Below are 21,970 nucleotides of genomic sequence, written 5' to 3'. Positions count from 1 at the left end.
AGGATTAGGATATTTGCCATAATCATCATAAGCAAGGAGTCATAAATTTGAAAAAACATTGTAAAAAAATTCTGAAAAGAAGCATGGATCAATAAGTGGCTGAATTTCAACCAAGGAAGGGAGGAATTGAAAAAGAATTTTAATTAGCGGTGGGATTTTCTGGAATGGAGAACTGATGCAGCCATGCAAGACAACAAGAAGTATTGCAAAAGATTGGAGGAGAAGAGAAAAATTTTCAGGGAGGGGAAAGAAGAAATCCAGGGAAGTAGTAGAGATCAAACTTCTATTCTATTTCTAATCAAGCATAGGATCCGATTAAGGATTAAAACTTCTATTCTATTTCTAAATGCTGCAGTTGCAGCAGTTTTATAAGAGTATACCTGAAAATTTGTAAAGACTAAGGCTAAATTATGCCAAAAAATGTTAAAAGAAAAACGAATTAAGAAGCAGCAGTAGGCATCAACAAATAAAAATTAAACAAAAAAATAACTGAAGAAGAAGAAGAAGTAGCAGCAGCAGGGTAAAAAAGAAGAAGAAGAAGAAGAAGAAGAAGTAGCAGTAGCAGCGTAAAAAAGAAGAAGAAGAAGCAGAAGAAGAAGAAGCAGGCTAGCAATAGCAGCAGCGTAAGAAGAAGATGAAGAAGAAGTAGTAGCAGCGTAAGAAAGAAGAAAAAGAAGAAGAAGAAGATAAAGAAGCAGGCTAGCAATAGCAGCAACATAAGAAGAAGAAGAAGAAGAAGAAGAAGAAGAAGGATAGCAGGAGAAGAAGGAGCAGGAGGAATGATAGCAGCAACGTAAGAAGCAGCCGTGTAAGAAGAAGAAGAAGGATAGCAGCAAAGCAACGTAAGATTAAGAAGCAGCCGCGTAATAAGAAGAAGAAGAAGAAGCAACAAGGATTGCCGAAGAAGAAGCAGGCTAGCAACTACCAGCAGCGAAGAAGAAGAAGAAGAAGAAGGAGAAGGGATTGTCGATATGTTACCTTGGCCTGGAGAAGCAGAAGCAGCTCAATCGGAACTGGAGAAGAACTTGAGGAGTTGCAGTTGCTGTGTTGCGGAGAGAGAATAATGCTGCGTAAGAGAGTGTTTGGAGCCTTGGAGGTGTAGTCTCTTGGCCTTCTAGAAATCAGATGAGCTGGAACATCATATTTTTGAGTTTTGTTGACTTTTTAATATTATATTTTATTATTTTCTCTCTTTAAGTTTTAACAGAAATGTTTAGAAAATAAAACAAGATTTTTCAGCTAGGCATGTGCGCCTGAGGGAGGCACGCCTGAAGGGCCTAGGCGCCCCTGGCTGGATCTCGCCTCGCCTGGACATGGCAAGGCGAGATGGCTGTGCCTTGAGGGGCCTTGCGCCTAGGCGCTCCTGTAACAACACTGGGTTCGAGAACATCAACATAAATTGCTGCATTTGTTCTCGAACCATATTACTTTGTTCTCGCATTTCCGTTCGAATTTGATTGCACATCTCCTTGCAACTGATCCACCTCCACCTCCAGTCTCTATCCACAATGGTTCCAATCGTATCCTCCATGGATCCCATCTGTTGTTGCACCTCCATCACTGTCGTTGACACTTGCTGTAGTTGTAGTTCTATCTGCTTCATGCGAGTACCATCGGCCATCGTAAGGGTACTGGGTGTTGGCCAGGAAGGAGCTCTGATACCACTTTCTCAGATCACCGATCTAATCGAGGGAATTTTAGGCGGGAGGAAGGGAATTGAAGAATTAGAATGAAGACGAGAGAGAGAGATTAAGAGGGAAATTGAGAGAATGAGCAATTCGAATTTTATTAGATGTCTTTCAAATGAGCCGGGACTCTACTTTCAAAGAGTTCCTCAGCTAAAAGATTAGGCGCCAATATCAGTTAAAGCATTACACATGCTTGCGCCTAACTTCCGCCCCATTTCCTATCTTACCCTTACAATCTCTTCTTTATTACAATCTGGTAGCCTAAGTACATGACAACAGTTTGCCTATCACATGTGTTGTCTTGGGTGAGCGGCTTGGTAAATAATGAAAACTCAATTCTCACTGATCTAAGAAACACTGATACAAATACAGATATCAAAATTGATACAAAATAAACACAGAGGTAACGAATATGACAAAACAATAATTCTTTATATTTTTAATGGTTCATTTATGGACATAATGAAAAAAATGTCCATATATAAAAATAATTAGTGAGCTAGAATTCATGTACTTGACCCACCTAGTGTCATTTCTCCACTATGTTATTTGTAGACGACATAGTGTTGGTGGATGAAACAAAAGAAGGAATGAACACTAAGCTTGGGTTATGGAGAAACAATTTAGAATCTAAGGGATTTAAATTAAGTAGAAATAAAACAGAATATATGGAATGTAAATTTAGTAAGAATGCAAGAGTGGAGGATGTTATAATAAAATTAGAAGACCAAATCTTATAAAGAAAAGATCATTTTCGATATTTGGGATCAGTGATTCAAAAGGATGGAGAAATTCACGAGGATGTCACACATAGAATTAAGGCAGGTTGGCTAACATGGAAAAATGCATCGGGGGTGTTATGTGATGGTAAAATCCCATTAAAACTGAAAGGAAAATTTTATAGAACAGGTATAAGACCAGTTTTGTTGTACGGCTCAGAATGTTGGGCAATCAAATACCAGCATGAGCAAAAGACAAACGTAGCGGAGATGAGGATGTTAAGACGGATGTGCGGCCGTACAAGAAAAGATAAAATTAGAAATGAAGTTACTCGTAATAAGGTAGGAGTAGTGCCAATAGAGGAGAAGATGAGAAAGACTAGGCTAAGATGGTTTGGTCATGTGAAAATGAGACCAAGAGACACTCCTATGAGGAGAGTTGATGAAATTGAACAATTAATCAAAAAAAGAGATAGAGGCAGATCTAAGAGGACTTTGGGAGAGACATTAAAGTTTGATATGAAGTGTATGGACCTCAATGAAGATATGACAAAAGACAAAAATATATAGAAGTTTAGAATTCATGTTAGCCGACCCCACATAGTGGGATAAAGGCTGGATATGTTGTTGTATATTGTTATTGTTGTATGGATAATGAAAGCAGAGCACTAGAAATTGCTGAAAAAATATCATGCATCCAATATGAAGATAGCAATCAATATTTAATAATGATATGTCGTAAATTAGAGAATTAAGAGATAAGCAGAGCAGTTATATGTATTTGAGTTGTTATTTTTACAGTTATGTAGTAGTGAGGTGTTATTTTTATAGTTATGTAATAGTGGAGTATTATTTTGTAGTTGTGTAGTAGTGGTAACTACTGGGATAGCCCTATATAAAGCTATACCATAATATGTCGAAAGAAGGAAGGAATCAAGCAATTATATTAAAGTTCTCTGATGTTCTCTCTATCTATTTTTTGTTTTCCTCTATTTTCTCCCTAAATTCTTTCATCTCTCCCTCTCTTTCATCCTTCTTTTATGACTATCAACTAGAAATCCTAGATTCAAAACTTAGGGTCCTAACAATTGTTATCAAAGCAGTAGATTCTTGGACTGTTAATTTGATAGTTCAGATCTATTAGAGATGGTAGACGAAACTAGAATGAAACAAGTGAAGGCACATATTAACCAAGTTAAGTCTAGGTTAGGTCGTGGTGACTAATCTGCAAAACCGAATGGAGGCCTTGGAAGAAAGATCGGGTAAGCATTATGAAGCAATTCAATCATTGGAGAACAAGTTAGATGCTTTGATAGATGGACTGGCCAAAAAACTCAATGGGTTCTTATAGATGTTTTCTAGAATCTCGCAAATCAACTTACCGGGGGACTTTCCCTGAAGGAGAATCGTGATCCAATTCTAGAAGATAATGAGTCCCAATTGAAAGAAGATGAAGAACTTGCCAAAATTATACAAGAAAGCTTGAATATTGAATATCCATCTTGAGACGGAAATGCTAATATTTATCAACCTATACCTTTTCCCTATTCAATAGGGTTCAAGATATGTGCTGGTTGTAATACTGAGATTGGTTATGGAAGATTCTTGAATTGCATGGGTGCAATTTGGCATCCAGAATGTTTCAGATGCCATGCCTGCAATCAACCAATTTGCGATTATAAGTTTTCTATGTCTGGGAATTATCCTTATCATAGATCTTGCTACAAGGAGCACTATCACCCAAAATGTGACGTTTGCAAGCATTTTATACAAATAAATGTTGTTGGGTTAATTGAATATAGAGCGCATCCTTTCTGGGTCCAAAAGTACTATTTTTTTCATGTGCATGATGGGACTCCTCGTTGCTGCAGCTGTGAGTGAATGGAGCCAAGGGAAACAAGATCTGTTGCCCTAGATAATGGTCAAAAGTTTTGTCTAGAGTGTTTTGACTTGGCAATAATTGATATTAATGAGTGTCAGCCCCTTTATCTTGATATACAAGAATTTTATGAAGAAATTGAAGTAGCTAATAAAAATTTCCTTGAAGATGCACCTGGATAACAATACTTGGGAATCTCTACTAGATCTCCTAGCTCAATTTCCTCGAGTTGCTTAGTTCCTTTGATTTTCTTGAGGACAACAAAATTTTGAAGGGAAGGGAAATGTCTGGAATCAAATAATTAAGAGAGGAAGGAGATAAGCAGCACAATTATGTGTATTGGAGTTATTATTTTTACAGTTATGTAGTAGTGGAATGTTAATTTTATAGTTGTGTAGTGTAGTGGTAATTGTTGGATAGCCTTATGTCATGGCACAGGGGTCTCCTTTGTTATTTTTTAAAATTCTTGCAAGTAGCCGTGTAACTAACTGATCTGTTGTTGGGGTGGGGGGGGGGGGGTGAGGACTGTCATACCTCACGTTTAGGCTGTAACTGACTATGCATAGCCTATAAAAGGCTTATATGCATGAGGATGGGAATTCATTCATGATAATAACATTGAATTCTTTCTCTTAATTCTCCTTCCAAATTCTATCTCTCTTTCCCTCCCTTTTCCCTTTCTCTTTATCTCTTAAACGTCGAAAATTCAAGTCTCGATCCAGAGACTTGATAATTGGTATCAGAGCCGGTTGTCCTAGGCTGTGAGTCTGGATCAGTGGTTGATCATCGGAGGCGACTTGGACGACAGAATTCGGAATGGTTGAGGGAACACGAACAAACAACTGGAGAATAGGATGGAAACGATGGAGTTCAGTCCGACACAAACGCAAGAAGCAGTGACTCAGAGCCGAGAGGAGGTTTGATCCATTAGAGAAGAATTGCAAGAGGACATGGCAGCTTCCCAAGAAGGTATGATGAGAGAATTAGCCCGACAAAGGGAATCATGGAGCAGCGGATTAGCAGTGTGATCAACATGCTGTCCGCACTTCATCAATTCAGGCTACCGCCTGAATTTCCTCCCCGATCAGCATCGGAGATGGGAACTTCAAGGCAAGGGATACTTCCTAGGCCTCCAAGAGCGAAAGAGGCTGATAATGCATACACTGAGGAGACATGCGATTAGGTAAGGGATCTTAATTCCCCTAGAGTTAATCATGGACCTGTACCGAGGCTGGAGATACCTCTATTTGAAGAATCTAAACCAAGATGGTGGATCCAGAGGTGTGAGAGATACTTCCAATTTTACAGCATCCTTGAGAATCAGCGAATCACGTTACTTTGGCTTATCTTAACGACATAGCCGATTGTTGGTACCAAGGTTGGTCAAGATCTAGAGGTATGGGGGGTGAGATGGATAGACTTTGCAGAAGAGATGTGTGTGAGGTTTGGGGAGAGAAATATGGTTGATGTATTCAAGGAATTTAATAAATTAAGGCAAGAAGGAACCGTGACTGAGTATCAAGAGAAGTTTGAGGAATTGGAATCACTCATGCGGAGTGCTCAACCCACCTTAATCGACCAATACTTCATGTCCAGCTTTATTAGTGGCCTCAAAGACGAATTAAAATCAATGGTGAAAATGATGATGCCAGCCATGGTGAGGGAGGCAGCAAAGAAGGTAAGGCTTCAAGAGCTGATGCTTGAAGCCATTTTTAAAAAGAACAAGTCCTTGGCTAAGTCGTCTACTATGGGAGGGCCCTTCAGTGGGGGTAATTCGAAGGCTATGGTGCCAATAGTCACCACAGGGAGTCAAAAAGGGGGATTCAACGTAGGGGCAAACAGGAGCACCACTCTAGACCAGAGGAGGATGCTGGGATTATGTTTTAGGTGCGGGGAGAACTATAGCCCAAGGCGTCAGTGTAGGAGACAATTGTTTAAGATGGAAGGTGGAGAAAGGAATGAAGAAGAAGAGTCGGATAAGGAGGAAGAAGAAGACGAGAAGAAAGAGGAGCATCCATCAGAAACACTGGAGGAAGAACAAAGACCAAAAGGTGGGGAGATCTCCTTCCACACCTTGGAAGGGGGACCAATGGGCCAGTTGGGGAAAAAGAAACTCATGGTACTAATAGATAGTGGTAATACCCATAGTTTCCTCAATGAAGCTATAGCCAAGGAACTGGGATGTAAGTTGACCTACACTAACCCCTTGTCAGTAACTGTGGCCAACAGACATAAGATGTATAGCCATTGTAAGTGTGCGAGGTTCACTTGGATGATGTAGGGCAACGAGTTCAAAGCTGATTTGAGGATCTTAGAACTGGGGGGCTGTGACATTGTGCTAGGGGTGGATTGGATGAGGATGGTTAGCCCCCTAACCTTCGATTTCAACAAGCTGGAAGTCACACTAGAAATGGGCTGCAAACGGTTAACCTTGGTGGGAAGTCTGGAACAAGGGGAGTGCAAAATGATTAAGGGAGACAAGCTATAGAAGTTGTTGATAAAGAAAAGGGAACAGATATCTCAATTATACTCGATACATGCCATCGAAGGAGAAGAAGCAGGTTAAATAGATGAGTACCTACCAGAAAAGAAGGAAGCATCCCATGCTACCCATCAAGAGGGAACTACTTTAGATAGCATTGCATGTACTAATGGAAAACTTTAAGGACCTCTTCCAAGAACCTAACTCCCTACCTCCCCAAAGGCCTTTGGATCATGCTATACCCCTTAAACCTCATACCACCCCAGTTAATATTAGAGCCTATCGATACTTTCCTACACAAAAGGCAAAGATTGAAAAACAGATCTCTAGCATGCTAGCACTTCATTTATACAACCTAGCCAAAGTTCCTTCGCATCCCCTATTTTATTGGTTAAAAAGAAAGAGGGGACTTGGAAATTTTATGTGGACTACCGCCAACTCAACTCACACACCATCAAAAAAAAATTTCCCATTCCCCTCATTGATGATCTATTAGACGAATTGGCTGAGGCCAAGGTTTTTTCTAAGCTGGACCTGAGATTCGGATACCATCAGATCCGAATGAAACCAGCATACATCCCAAAAATTGCATTCCGCATTTACCAGGGCCTCTATGAATTTGTCGTTATGTCCTTTGGGCTTACCAATGCCCCAGCCACATTCCAAGCCCTTATGAACCAGATATTTGCTCCCTATCTTCGAAAATTTATTCTAGTCTTTTTTGATGATATCCTCATATATAGCCCAAACCTAGACCAACACCTAAACCACCTTAAAACTGCATTTGAGTTCCTTAAAGCTAACCATTTGCATGTCAAGCTATCCAAATGTATTTTTGCCAAAGATAAGGTAAGCTACTTGGGGCACATCATTTTAGGAGGAGTCAAAATTAATCCCAGCAAGGTCACAACAATGGTGGAGTGGCCTAGACCCCGGACAGTGAGGGAATTAAGGGGATTCTTGGGATTAACATGTTACTATTGCAAGTTCATCAAGCACTACGGATTGATCAGCAGACCACTGACGGACTTGCTCAAGAATGAAGGATTTTACTGGAACCCCCAAGCAAAAGCAGCATTCTTAAATCTAAAGAATGCTATGACACAAGCCCCTATATTAGCCCTACCAAACTTCAGCAAACAATTTGTGGTGGAGACTGATGCTTGTGAAAAGGGGTTGGGGCAATCTTAACGCAAGAAGGGAGACCTATCGCGTACATAAGCCAAGCTTTGGGGCCTAAGCACCAGGGATGGAGCGTATATAACAAAGAGTTGCTGGCAGTGTTGAAGGCGGTGGATAAATGGAGACACTATCTAGAGAGTAATCCATTTATAATTAAGATAGACTATGAGAGCCTAAGATTTTTCTCCAAACAAAGGCTACAATCTCAGTTACAAAGAAAAGGAGTGTCTAAACTAATGGGGTTGGACTACACTATCCTCTATCAGAAGGGTAAAGAAAATGTAGTAGCTGACGCATTGTCCAGGAGAGAAGTCATAGAAAATGAGGGCCGTTGTTATGGAATCACTGCAGTTGTACCAGAATGGGTAAAGGAGGTGGAGCAAAGTTATGAAAACAGAGGGTGGGTGCAATCTCTCTTAACCAAATTGGCGGTGCAGACAGGGGAAGAAAAGGGCTTCTCCCTATCAAATGGCCTCCTCATATTCCAAGGACGCCTAATGATAGGGAGTTGAAGATGAAGATTCTGAAATCCCTACATTGCTCACCCCTAGGGGGTCCCTTAGGTATCCGGGCTACCTATCACAAAATAAGACAATTGTTCTTTTGGCCGAGGCAAAAGAAGGATGTAGTAGATTTTGTACATGTGAGACATGTCAGCGTTGCAAACATGAGCAAGTACCCTACCCAGGCTTGCTACAACCTTTGGAAGTACCAAAGCAAGCATGGGAAGACATCTCCATGGACTTTGTGGAGGGCTTACCCAAGTCCGAAGGTAAGGATGTAATACTAGTGATCGTTGACAAATTGACAAAGTTTAGGCACTTCCTCAATCTAACGCACCCCTTTTCGGCATAAGAAGTGGCTCGGGTGTTCCTAGATTCAGTGGTCAAACTGCATGGAGTTCCAAAGACCATTGTGTCCGATAGAGATAGGATCTTTACCAGCCATTTCTGGCTAGAACTCTTCAAGAAGTTGGGAGTAGGATTGCACCTGTCAACTGCCTACCACCCTCAATCCAATGGTCAAACAGAGAGGGTGAATCAATGCCTAGAAACCTATTTGAGGTGCATGTGCTTCTGTTGGAACATATGGAACATATGGTTACCACTAGCCCAATAGTGGTATAGGAAACATCACAATCAAGAGAAGCCCTTTTGAAGCAATGTTTGGATACAAGCCACATCTCCTACCGACTATAGCAAGCGGGTCATCTAATCTGGTGACGACGGAGTACTACTTACAGCAGAGACAGGAAATGCTATCGATCCTAAAAAGAGAGCTAACTAACACCCAAAACAGAATGAGGCAAGTTGCAGACAGAAAGAGGAGTGATAGAGAATTTGAGGTGGGGGACAAAGTGTTTTTGAAAGTGAAAAGGTTCCTGCAACAGCCCTTCACAACCACACCAATATCCAAGCTCAATCCCAAATATTTCGGGCCCTATGTCATAGAAGCTAAAGTAGGGAAGGTAACTTACAAATTAAAACTACCAGAAGGGATACAGGTGCATCCCGTGTTCCATGTGTCTCTACTTAAGAGGTCCATCGAACCAGGAACACCCACAAGTCAGTAGCTACCAGAGGTCGAAGATGAAGTGGAGGAGCAGAGAGAGCCCCGAGTTATGCTAGATCGGAGGGTGGTTTACCAAGGCACAACTCCCCTCATCCAAGTTTTGGTCCAGTGGTCACACCTTCAGCCAGACCATACCACCTAGGAATACCTACCCGAGTTACTAAAAAAGTTTCCCAAAACGGCAAGCCTACTTTGAAGACTTCTTGAGGACAAGAATGTTGTTGAAGGATAGGGGAGTGTCACGACCTAGGGGTCTCCTTTGTAATTTTTTAAAATTCTTGCAAGTAGCCGTGTAACTAACTGATCTGTTGGGGGGGGCGGGGGGGTGAGGATTGTCATACCTCACGTGTAGGCTGTTACCGACTATGCATGGCCTATAAAAGGCATATATGCATGAGGATGGGAATTTATTCATGATAATAACATTGAATTCTTTCCCTCTCATTTCTCTCTTAATTCTCCCTCCAAATTCTATCTCTCTTTCCCTCCCTTTTCCCTTTCTCTTTATCTCTTAAACGTTGGAAATTCAAGTCTCGATCCAGAGACTTGACACCCTATATAAAGCTATACCATAATATGCTGAAAGAAGGAAGGAATCAAGCAATTATATTGAAGTTCTCTCATTTTCTCCCTATCTATTCTTTGTTTTCCTATGTTCTTTTCTCTATTTTCTCCCTAAATTTCTTCATTTCTCTTTGTTCTCTGTTTCTTCTCTCTATTTTCCTTCTAAATTCGATCATTTCTTCCTCTTTTTCTGTGGAGAAAGGGAATTTTCTTCATTCATCTTTTCTTGTACATAGCAAGTGCGTATATATATATATATATACACGTATGAGGAGATTCCAAATCACATCCCTAATGCATTGTGATCTCCTAAGAATGATCAATCAATTAAAAATGGAAACAAAGAAAGTCAGAGAAGCTGTAAATCCTCCTAGCTGTAATCCTAACTGTATATAGCCTAAAATAGAGAAGATTTTGAAGATTTAAATGCTGAGATATTTGATCATCTACACTTTCTTCCTTCTTTTATGATTGTCAACTAGAAATCCTAGATTCAAAACCTAGGGTCCTGAAATGATAATATGTAAGAATATTAAATCCTCTTTTCCAAGCTGGTCTCTGCAACATGTTTTTGCACCAAGGAAACAAGATGGGCCCTTGAACTTGTAGCTTGGAGCTTTCGGGTCAGATTTGCAGGGTAAATCTACCCTCCCAGCATTCCAGAATGTCTCCTCCATATCCAAGTGAAGAGAGTGTCACGACTGCAAGGGCCCTGCAAATCTGAGCCTCCCAGCATTCCAGAATGTCTCCTCCATATCCAAGTGAAGAGAGTGTCACGACTGCAAGGGCGTATAACATTGTTGGACGAGATTGAAGATTCAAAGTTAAAAAGGAAGGATAAAGAGAAGTTTTGAAAAAGGGAGAATGATAGATGGATAAAAGATAAAGGAAAGGGCAGACGTTCGAAATTCAGATTGAGTAGATAATCTTAAAGTTTTCAGTTTTTTTAAAGTTTGATTTATTCCTTTTTTTTAGGAAATAAAAAGTCCTAGTTTCTACGGGATAAGTAACCTAAATTTTCTCCTATTTTATAGGAGAAAAAGCAGGATGTAATCTATATATATATCTTATCTCAGATTCAATAAAATTATTCAAGCTTTCAAGAGTTTTAAGTTTGTTTCAAACATAAAGGGTCCTGAGTGCCATCCAGAAAGTTGCAGTTATTGTTTTCAAATGTTTATCAATAGTACATAAAGGGACCTGCAGGTTGTTCACGTTTGTTACATGATCAATGTCTAGCCTTGTCTAATTTTGCTTAAAATATTATGTAACATATTTTCTTAATTGTCCTTTTTCTTTTATTTTTTGGCATTGTCAATTGAAATTTCAGGAAGACTAACTCCAATCACAAGAGTGCAATCCACATCTTATGCTGTCTGGGGAACTAAGAGTACTCGGCTCACCCACAAGGAGGTGTGAGATGCATCAATTTTTTTTAAAGAAAAGGGATTTAAATCAATCAATTCAGGATTTTTTTTTTTTTTTTTTTTTTTTGGTTTCATTTGTCAGAATAAGTTGGTGAACATGTATGTGCTTCCCGGTGAATGTAATGCTGTGTTAGGAAATAGTTTACAAGACACTGACATATGATCCCTTATGGCTTTTCTTGTCAATGACTACCCTTTTTTATGTGTTCTCTTGTGACAACTGTGGCTCTTCTGTGCCATGGTGAAATGAAATTGCAGCCACATTATGGCTAATAGCAATTAATTTGTGGAACATATAGTGTGTATATGTGTATGTATCACAAGTTCATACTTGTACATATGCAGGTGCTTTTCTCATTACTGTCCGAAATAGAATTTATTTCTCAGCTGCAACTCATAGAATTCTGCATTGCTCTAATTGTAAATGGACTGTGCAGAAGAGGAATCAAATTGATTATGTTTGTAACTGGTTATATTTTTGCTACATCTTTCTTGGTTCTCTGCTTGTATACATATTATGACATAATATTGTACGGCAAACTATGACTCTTATTTTGTGCGGAAACCATTGGCCTGCTTGGCTGACTTCCTTGTATTTTGAGGGAGAAAAAGACTTATAGTTTGAAATGTGTGTAGCTGTGTAAGTGAAGATTTGATATTTCTTCCTGTGTCATAAGTTTATTTCCCTCTCTTACAAGTGACTCCCTGGCTTCTTTCAGGGAGGGACCTATTCTGGTTGTTGCATCCGGCAGGGACACCATAACGGTGGCAGGTGCCATAAGGAGATTAGCATCTGAAAATGTTTTTGTTGTTCAGGTTTCTGGCTTGGTCTTATCTTTTTTCAATTGGTTCATAATGTTGTTATGCTTTCACAATTATTTGAAACTGAAAGAGATCATAAGCATCAAGTTTGGGTTGGCAGGGAGGGGTTATTAAAGTCAGCATTTTTCCATTTATAAAGAACTTTGTCTAACAACATTTTGTCTTCTTTCCTCCCTTTTTCCTTGAATGTTCCTATTGCTGCTCTTAGGAAAATGTTTTCTTCTTGTTGTATGGCATGTCACCCTTTTTGTATTATTTCTTGTGCCACTGCCACTGCCACTGCATTGTTGTTAGGAGTTATTTCCGTATTTTATGATAAAAAAATAGCAAATATTGAAAAACATTATTGTTATATGACTGGTTGAGATGAATTGTGTATCTTTTGTACTTAAAATTGGAAATGTCCCTGACATGTTTTTAAACTGCCAATGTAGTGTAGTACCATTTCCTTTTGGAAGCAGCAGTTCCACTTGGTCATGCGTCATTGTATGGAGCTACAGGCCTTTTAATATTCTGTGAAAACCATTGTATTTCCCCCCTTCTATTTTACTGGTTCATAATACTAATAGAGAAACTACTATACAATGCCGTGCGCATTCTGGGGTTATGCGTCAACCATAGTTGATAGTTTATGAACTATGTACTTCATTGAAATGTGAAAGTTACCTGTTTTTAGCAGTTTAGCTATCCAAAGTCATGCATCTCTTTTCCAGCTGCTGTGATGGGTTAAGATTTAACTTCTGTAGTTATTTTGCTTAAATATCTGATTCTGTGCTCTTTTGTCAAAATGTGGTTTCAGATTCAGCATCCAAGAACCCATTTAAATAGGTTTGACATGGTCATTACTCCTCGACATGATTATTATCCTTTAACTCCTCAAGCAAGGGAGCAGATCCCTCGGTTTCTTCATCGGTGGATAACTCCACGTGAACCTCCTGATAGAAATGTGGTACATTCCTTGTCCGTTAAATCACTTGAATGTTTTTTTTTTCCTTCTAAGTTTTATTCAAGTGAGCTTTGGTTCTGTTCAGTGTTCCACTACTGAATGCCTTACTTGCTCAGGTCCTGACTTTAGGAGCTCTTCATCAAGTTGATTCTGCTGCACTACGAAGTGCAGCTATCACCTGGCATGATGAGTTTGCACCTTTTCCAAAACCTTTGCTGGTGGTAAATGTCGGCGGGCCTACATGTAATTTTTTATCTTCTCATACCCCACAAGTTGTCTTTTAGATGTTAATATTTGGTTCTGATTTCTTCATTTCCGCAGACACATAGGGGTTGTTTAGTTGTGGAAAATGATTTCTAGTTTTCTATAAGATCTCTAGTTTTCATTTTCTATAGAAAATATGGAGAATGTGTTCAAATGTTATAAATGCAGAAACTAATTTCCAATCTAGAAAATTAGAATATATGTTCAAAAACAGAGATGTTTCAATTTTTTTGATGTTAACTTGTGTTAGAGAATTAGATGAAGATGACTAGTGGAAAATTTTTGGAAAACTTATTTTAGTAGTTTTTCAAGTTTAGTTCGATTATGGAATACCACGTTTTGCAAATCTCCATTTTCCATTTAGAAAATTTTTGTATTTGAACAAGATTTCTAATTCCCCATTTTCCATGGAGTAATTTTCTGGAAAACTGGGGCAGTTCTCCACAACTGAACAGCCCCTTATGATTTCTTATATCCCACTAGATTTCTCATTTTTCTTTTTTTGGTTGGAACACTTGCAACAACAATTACAAGTTATTGTTCAAACATTGATACTCTTGGCAACAATTATATAACATCTGTTTAAGATTTTGTTGGATGGAGCAAACTGAAACACAACATGTTTGTAAGAAATACTGCTAAAAGATTAAAGAACAATAGGGAATATTTGTCAGTCATATGAAAAGATCAAAATGAAGAATTTATTGATCATACGATGTATATGCCTAATGAATTGAGGCACAATACCCCTTCTAAAGCTGCTTTACGAGGACAACCTTGAATTATCTAGGAATTTCTTGGAGTAACATTGGTGGCAGAGTAATTTTGACCTACAAGATCCACTCTAAAGTTGGTTCAGGAGGGTAACCCATGAATTATTTCAGAATCTCCTGGAGCATGTTGGTGCCAAAGAATTTATATTAGATGTTTAACAATACCAATAGTGATTTATTTTTGCAAGAGGATGGGAAATATTTATCTGAGAGGCGTAATATTTTCAGGCATAGTGCTTTGGGTCTGCTCTTTCCAAGCTTAATCATTTTGACTAGGAGTTTGTTCCCATTTTGGAGGTATGTCACCCTCATTCCAAGGTAGAGAAGAAGGACAAATGGGTTTGGAGCTCATCAAATAAGGAAACCTTTTTGGTTCATTATTTTTATGATGCTCTTTATGACAGAGGTGGAGTGGATGAATATCTCATAGATATTTTTTTGGAGGTTATATTTTATTATATATCATTTGTTGTCATCCTCACTACTGATAATCTTAGGAGGAGATGTCTGCTATGATTAATTGGTGCAACTTCATTAAGGATGGGAAGTCATTTTATCATTTATTTCTTCATTGTTTGGTTGTTCTTGATGCATGGAGTCTTTCCTACTCTTATCTTTTGTTTACAGTGGGTAATGTGTGTTCCAATGTTGGATTCCATGCATTCTTGTGGTTGGACTTTTTAAGTAGAAGAGGTTCCTCTTTTCTATGACTAGGCATATTTGGAGATGGAGAAAAAAGTGTGTTTGAAAGTTCTCTGTTTTATCCGAGGAGAATTTCTTGTTTCTTTTTTCTTCTGGGAAGGAGGGAACATATCTTGCGGTTTCAATTCTTTTTGTATAATCTTTTGATGATCTTGAATTGTTATCTGTTTTGAGGCCTTTTCTATAAAAGGTTTGTCCCCCTTATGGTGGTTCATTTTGTGTATATTGTTTCCTTTCAGAAAAATATACATATGTATCTTAGAGGCTGGTTAAGTCTGAGTGTTGTATTGTATCTTAACCCACAAATTGTTTCTCCAAGTCATCAGTGAAGACCGAGTGAAATTCCCATGATCTTTTCTTCCTTAAACGAAGAAAACCCTTGGCATCTTCTTGGGTCTGAACAGAGTTCAGGATAAGATCCTGAAATTGAATATTGTTAACTGCGGTCAATCTTGTCTCAAATTGTTCTCATACTTCTAGAAGATCTGAACTTTTAGAACAGTTTCTATTTCATTATTATGCATGGAAGTTCCGAGTATTTATTTCTCTTTTTACCTTCCCTAGAAGAGTGGAATTAAGGCATCAACTTTACATCTTTATGAATAAATTGTTTGTTCTCTATCTAAAATTTCTGTTATAGGCCGCTGTCGATATGGTGTGGACCTTGCAAAACAGTTAACAGCCTCTCTTCAAAATGTACTTGCAAGCTGTGGAAGTGTAAGAATATCTTTCTCAAGGAGAACACCTGATAAGGTATTATGACACTGCAGGATTCTTAGAGATCTCCAATGAGTAATTTGTAGATATTCTTATTTTGTTTTATTTTATCCACTGTCCTGTACCCTTCAGGTTTCCAACATCATTGTGAAAGAACTTGGAAATGATCCTAAAGTTTACATATGGGATGGTGAAGGTAATTTCTTTTTATTTCAATTTAAAAGTGATGGAAAATGTAGTGTGCAGAAGTTACTCATTTGAGTACTTTTATGTCATTGTCTTCAGGGCCAAATCCACACATGGGCCATCTGGCTTGGGCAGACGCTTTTCTCATTACAGCTGATTCAGTTAGTATGTTGAGTGAAGCTTGTAGCACAGGGTATGCTGGAGGAGAATTAATTCATGAATTGATTCATCAGTACATGCTAGTGTGTCGGGTTTAAAATTGATTTCAAGTTTTGTTAATGAATAGTTTTATTCTTGTTCTTGCAGAAAGCCCGTGTATGTTATTGGAGCTGAGCGTTGTACGTGGAAGTTCATGGAATTCCACAGAACCCTGAGGGAACGGGGTGTTGTTCGCCCTTTTACTGGTCTCGAGGATGTGAGTATTTCTGTTCTAATTTTTAGATGAAAGAAATGGAGGAGGAATTATTTACTGAACATTCTGATAGAACTTAGGACCTTAGAACTTAGGACCCTTCACCTACCAATTTATCATTACGACACCCTCTTTCACTAAAGCGCTCTTTTGTGTGTGTGTGCAGAGAGAGAGAGAAAGGGAGAGGGAGAGCCCACCCTCTTTCTTTTTTAACCTTCCCAAGTTCTTACAATTGGTATCCCATTTCAGTAGGTTCTTTCCCTATTAAAAGATGTTGAGGCAGCCCTTTTGGGAGAGTAATTTTGCAATTATTTGCCCGTACATGAATTAGTTATCACTGTTATGGATGCGCTTATTTGCTTATGCTATGTTGATTTGGAGGTCTCTGATGGTTCTTTGGCGAGATTTTACTAAGCGGGCTTAGTCCCCAACCAATTCTGATGGCACAGCACCCTCTACCCCGTCTCCTACTAATTGTGATGTAATTGATTTGAACTTTTGAAGCTATTTATAGGTAACGTGTTTTTACTTGTGAAATATTCTCAGATGTCAGAAAGCTGGAGTTACCCTCCGTTAAATGACACTGCTGAAGCAGCCAATTGGGTACATGATGCACTTGCCCAGCGTGGATGGAGATTGCGGCCATAGGGGAAAATATTCTATATATGGTTGTGAGTTAAATCTTCCAGATGTTTTTGGATTTAGAGCTGTATTCTTAGTACATGAAATGTTCAAATCATATGGTGATTTATACATGTTAGAAAATGGATGGATGAAGTCTCTGGCTCATTCTTTAATCTTTTACCCACCCCATGGGATTTTTGAGATATGCAGAATAAAAGTGCAGCATAACTGAACTGTGTTGGCTTTTAAATTAGAAAGAGTCGGAATTCTATCGAAAGCTGTAAAAGCATGAGTTGTGATAAAAATACAATGAAATGATACCAGGTTACTTTTTTTTGTTTATTTGTCTTTTCGGATACTGCTTTCTGAAGAAAGTTCAATGTCAATCTTTCATTATTCTTCTGAAAGAGTGGAGTGGATTGATATGGTTTATCTTTGTAGTTTGTTGGGACAATAGTGCGTGTATTATATATATATATATTATGTTATGTTGTGTTATAGAATAGAGAAAAAAGTTGCAGCCACTACCTTCTTTTTAAGTATAAATTGTATAAACTCAGAGATAAATACAATGGCTCATAAATCACGTACATTAAATTAAGTAGATAGAAATCTGAGTGGGTTCATTTTCAAAGAGATTTGTATTCTAATCACAAATAGAACAATTATAATCTCTTTTTACTAAACCAAGTAATTTGGGGTGAATAATATCCATTCTCTCTCATAAGCCTTCTGGACTTTGAACATCAAAAGTTAATTAACCTACATGCAAGAGAGAACTCCAAACCGTTGGCCAAAACTGGAAGTTATCTTCTTTTGTTTGAAGCACGTATGGCTTCGAGGTTCAACTATTCTACAAAAAGTGGAGCAAGTTGGCAACAACTCCTCGCCAATACCAAACCTGTCCAAGCACCTAATTTCCAATGTCTAAGACGGCAATAAAAACCAAACCATTAACTCTCTCTCTCTCTCTCTCTCCCTCAAACTCTATATGACCCTCGTTCCATCTTCCCATTCACAACAAGCTCTCTGTTTTCTTCGGAAGCAACTCATCTCATTCACATTCCCTCTCTGTCTCTGTGTAATCCAAATCCCATGGATGTAACAAGCCGAAGCCATGAGACAACAATCCACATTCCAGAGACAGAGTCGAAGTCAACCGAAGCCAGAGCAGCACCCGCCGCCGCTCCAAAGGTGGTAGCCACCCAACACCCCGCCAGAGGAGGCTGGAAGAAAGGCGTCGCCATTTTCGACTTCATTCTGAGGCTCTGTGCCATTGCTGCCACTTTAGCCGCCGCCACTACCATGGGCACCACTGACCAAACACTCCCCTTCTTCACACAGTTCATCCAGTTCCAAGCCAGCTACGATGATCTCCCAGCCTTCTCGTGAGTTTATCAATTCACATTAGTCGGCACTAACATATAATTTTATGGAACTTTCAGATCAAATTAAAGAACTAACCTTTGAATTGAATTGTGTATAATGAACTTACAAGATTACCTTGTTCATACAGGTTCTTCGTAATAGCTAACGCATTGGCCAGTGGATACCTTGTCCTCTCCTTGCCCTTCTCCATAGTTGGCATCGTCCGTCCCCACGCAGCAGGAATCAGGCTCCTCCTCCTCATCTTTGACATTGTGAGCTTCAGCTGCTTCGCCCACTAAAGCTCCAGTTTCTCTTCATAATTTCTTAGACTGACTGACAGATACCATGAAAATTAACTTTAACTTGCAGATGATGGTAGCTTTGACCACAGCTTCTGCTGCCGCTGCCGCTGCTGTTGTGTACTTGGCACATAATGGCAATTCAAGTGCAAATTGGGTTGCCATTTGCCAGCAGTTCAATGGCTTCTGCCAACGCGTCAGCACCGCAGTGGTGGCTTCGTTCATCGGAGCTGTCATCTTCGTCTTTCTCGTCATACTTTCTGCTGTTGCTCTTAGGAGACGTTAAGAAGAGACTCAATTTTATCATATTGGCTCTGTTTTCACTTTTCATTTAGAAATAAGATCTCTGAGTCAAGGGTGTGATGAGTGGCAAAAACTCTGTAATTTTCTTTGATGAATGTCGTACGCGCAAGGGAATTATGTGTGATTGGGGTAATATAAATGAAATTACACCGTTCTGAGTCGGTCCAATTTAATATTGCATAATTTGTATTTTTTTTTGCTAAGTCAATTTGTATTAGCATGTCAACCAAACACTTGGTAGAATATTGGGGCACATGGACTATGGTCCTTAATTGGGTTTTTTCAAACTACAATTTGATAATCCACTTATTTTTGGTAGAACTAGTGTATCACCCGTGCAATGCACTAATATCGCAAGAAAAAATATAATCGTTAAAGTAGAAGTTACATAATTCTGCAGTTATAACAAATAAAAATCATAATAAAGAAGTAGAAAATAAATAAAATAATCATGTTACAATCGTGGGAAATGAACAAACATACAACAACACATATGTGTGTATTTAACAAAAGATTGTATCCAACGTCTATAGTATTCGTGACTCGTTAGAGTGAGGTTAACATTTACCATTTCTAACACAATATTTTCACTTTGATGCATGAAACACTAAAAATGTGGCATGTCTTATTCTGAATTCTCAGTAGTAAAGTAATTGATTACTCAGTATAAATGATGATTTCTTGATTCGTTTTATTAATTATTTGATTGAAAATATTTTTCATTCGTTATTATTTCAATAGTATGCATGTTATTAAACTATAGCTAAATTATGATAAATTCTTGAGCAATACATTGAAAAGAATAATTTGTGTAGTGAAAAAAAAAAATGCAGGTAAGAATGTACTTAGGAATGTTAGACATCCACTATAAATTAGTGGATTAAAAAAAATATACAAATAAATAGAAGTGAAAGAACATAAAAAACGAACAAATACATAAGTGTGAATTAGTAAAAAAAAGAAAAAAAACTAAATAATAAAAGAAAACAAAAAACATGTAGATCAAACAAATTGTCTAGATAAAAATCCAACAACAATCAAAATATTTAGAAATAAAAAATCAGCAAACTAAGTTTACCTTGCATAAGAAATTATAACAAAAGTCAATAAATAAAATTCAGTAGCAATTAACAAAACAACCTCAAAAGTTTTATAGGAATAAGTTATAATAAAAAAAAAATTGTAATCCGAAACCAATCAAATAAATTTTTTTCAGTTATTCTCCTTCTTGATCATCGATTGAATCTTCTTAGTTGCATTAGTCAACAAATTGCCAACGAGAGCCTTTTTGGTAAAACACTTTTCATAGTTTTTCAATGTATCTATAACTCACGACCCGACTTCAACGACGTAATAACCTCATCATTAGATGAAAAAATCTAGAATATAATGTTATTAATTAGTACTTACATCATACATATTAGGAATCCCCAAACTTATTTTACAAATATAAACATTAAATTATGAAAATTGATGAAGCACATTTTTCTCCTCAATTTTGGTATTTTCAATATTTCAATAAATATCAAACTCTTGCTGTTAACACGTTAGACTATGTTTTAGCACATAGTCATTCTTAACACATTGCAAACCTTAAACACTATACTAACCTGACTTGCTTCTAGCATATACGTACACTTAGAGATCAAATTAGAGTTAATTACCAACTCCATCACACTAAAAACTTCACTACGTTTGCAAATAAAGTTAAAAAATAAAATTATAACATTTAAATTATATATAAAATTATAACATTTAAAATTATAAAAAATAAATTTAAATTAATTAAGCTATATATAAAATAAAGATAATTTAAATAATTAATTAATTATATAAATGATAATAATCAAATTTTCAAAGTTGATTATCCATATATGACTTCACATATTTCTCATGTCAATCAATTACCACATTCAAAATAGGTCAAAATTTTAAGAAAGTAACAAAAAAAATAATGTTAGAAAATAAAATTATAACATTTAGTTATATATAAAATTATAACATTTAAAATTATAAAAAAATAAATTTAAATTAATTAAACTATATATAAAATAAAGATAATTTAAATAAATAATTAATTACATAAATGATAATAATCAAATTTTCAAAATTAATTATCCATACATGACTTCACATATTCCTCCTGACAATCAATTACCACATTCAAAACATGTCAAATTTTAAAAAATCAACAAAAAAAAAGTTAAAAAATAAAATTATAATATTTAAGTTATATATAAAATTATAAAAAAAATAAATTTAAATTAATTACATTATATATATAAAATAAAGATAATTTAAATAATCAATTAATTATATAAATTATAATAATCAAATTTTCAAAATTGATTATTTATTCATGATTTCACATCTTCTTTCTAGCAATTAATTACCACATTCAAGATATATCAAAAATTTTAGAAAACAATAAAAAAAGATTAAAAAATAACTATTAATTAAAAAACTTAATGTTAGGACGACTTTTAAAAAATTAAGCTCTTAGACAAAATCAGTTCACATTGACAAGACTTTAAATATTGATTATCTATACATGCTCGCAATCAATTATCACATTCAAGACAGGTCAAATTTTTAAGAAAGTAACAAAAAAAAAGTTAAAAAATAAAATTATAATATTTAAGCTATATATAAAATTATAACATTTAAAATTATAAAAAATAAATTTAAATTAATTAAACTATATAAATAAAAAATAAAGATAATTTAAATAAACAATTAATTATATAAATGATAATAATCAAAATTTTAAATTTAATTATCCATATATGACTTCACATATTTCTCCTGCCGACAATAAAAATATAAAACATAATAAATTTTTCAAAAGAAATATAAGAACATATGATAAATATAAATAACCTATACAAAATATTAATTTTGTCAAAATAACTTAAACGACTTATCTAAAACAATAAATTTAAATTAATTAAATGATATATAAAGTAAAAAAAATTAAATAATTAATTAATTATATAAATTATAATAATCAAATTTTCAAAATTGATTATCTATACATGATT

The 21,970-nt window shown here is 36.6% G+C and overlaps 2 protein-coding genes across 2 annotated transcripts in view; both read left to right on the top strand.

Moving 5' to 3' along the window:
* Positions 1-17,192, top strand: part of LOC127796473 (mitochondrial fission protein ELM1) — a 57,281-nt gene extending 40,089 nt beyond the window's left edge. Inside the window, exons 3-10 of the mRNA XM_052328626.1 lie at positions 12,233-12,329; positions 13,135-13,284; positions 13,398-13,524; positions 15,661-15,773; positions 15,870-15,933; positions 16,023-16,116; positions 16,230-16,338; positions 16,882-17,192. Coding sequence (XP_052184586.1) covers positions 12,233-12,329; positions 13,135-13,284; positions 13,398-13,524; positions 15,661-15,773; positions 15,870-15,933; positions 16,023-16,116; positions 16,230-16,338; positions 16,882-16,983 — 856 coding nt within the window. The 3' untranslated portion in view covers positions 16,984-17,192. The remainder of the gene's footprint in view (positions 1-12,232; positions 12,330-13,134; positions 13,285-13,397; positions 13,525-15,660; positions 15,774-15,869; positions 15,934-16,022; positions 16,117-16,229; positions 16,339-16,881) is intronic.
* Positions 17,193-17,346: 154 nt separating this feature from the next.
* On the top strand, positions 17,347-19,090 carry LOC127796474 (casparian strip membrane protein 3-like). The gene is made up of 3 exons (XM_052328627.1): positions 17,347-18,347; positions 18,476-18,599; positions 18,697-19,090. Exons 1-3 carry the CDS (start codon positions 18,055-18,057, stop codon positions 18,910-18,912), a joined length of 633 nt encoding a protein of 210 aa, XP_052184587.1. The 5' UTR covers positions 17,347-18,054; the 3' UTR covers positions 18,913-19,090.
* The last annotated feature ends 2,880 nt before the right edge of the window (positions 19,091-21,970 follow it).

Source organism: Diospyros lotus, chromosome 3, assembly GCF_014633365.1.
Source record: "Diospyros lotus cultivar Yz01 chromosome 3, ASM1463336v1, whole genome shotgun sequence".
Taxonomy (NCBI): domain Eukaryota; kingdom Viridiplantae; phylum Streptophyta; class Magnoliopsida; order Ericales; family Ebenaceae; genus Diospyros; species Diospyros lotus.
Note: the sequence above shows the minus strand (reverse complement) of the source record. Positions and strands in the feature narration are given on the sequence as shown.

Coding starts and splice junctions, on each gene's coding strand:
- LOC127796474 (XM_052328627.1), top strand. CDS start 18,055: ATGGATGTAACAAGCCGAAGCCATGAGACAACAATCCACATTCCAGAG. Junction 18,348..18,475: donor GATGATCTCCCAGCCTTCTC/GTGAGTTTATCA, acceptor TTGTTCATACAG/GTTCTTCGTAATAGCTAACG. Junction 18,600..18,696: donor TCCTCCTCATCTTTGACATT/GTGAGCTTCAGC, acceptor TTTAACTTGCAG/ATGATGGTAGCTTTGACCAC.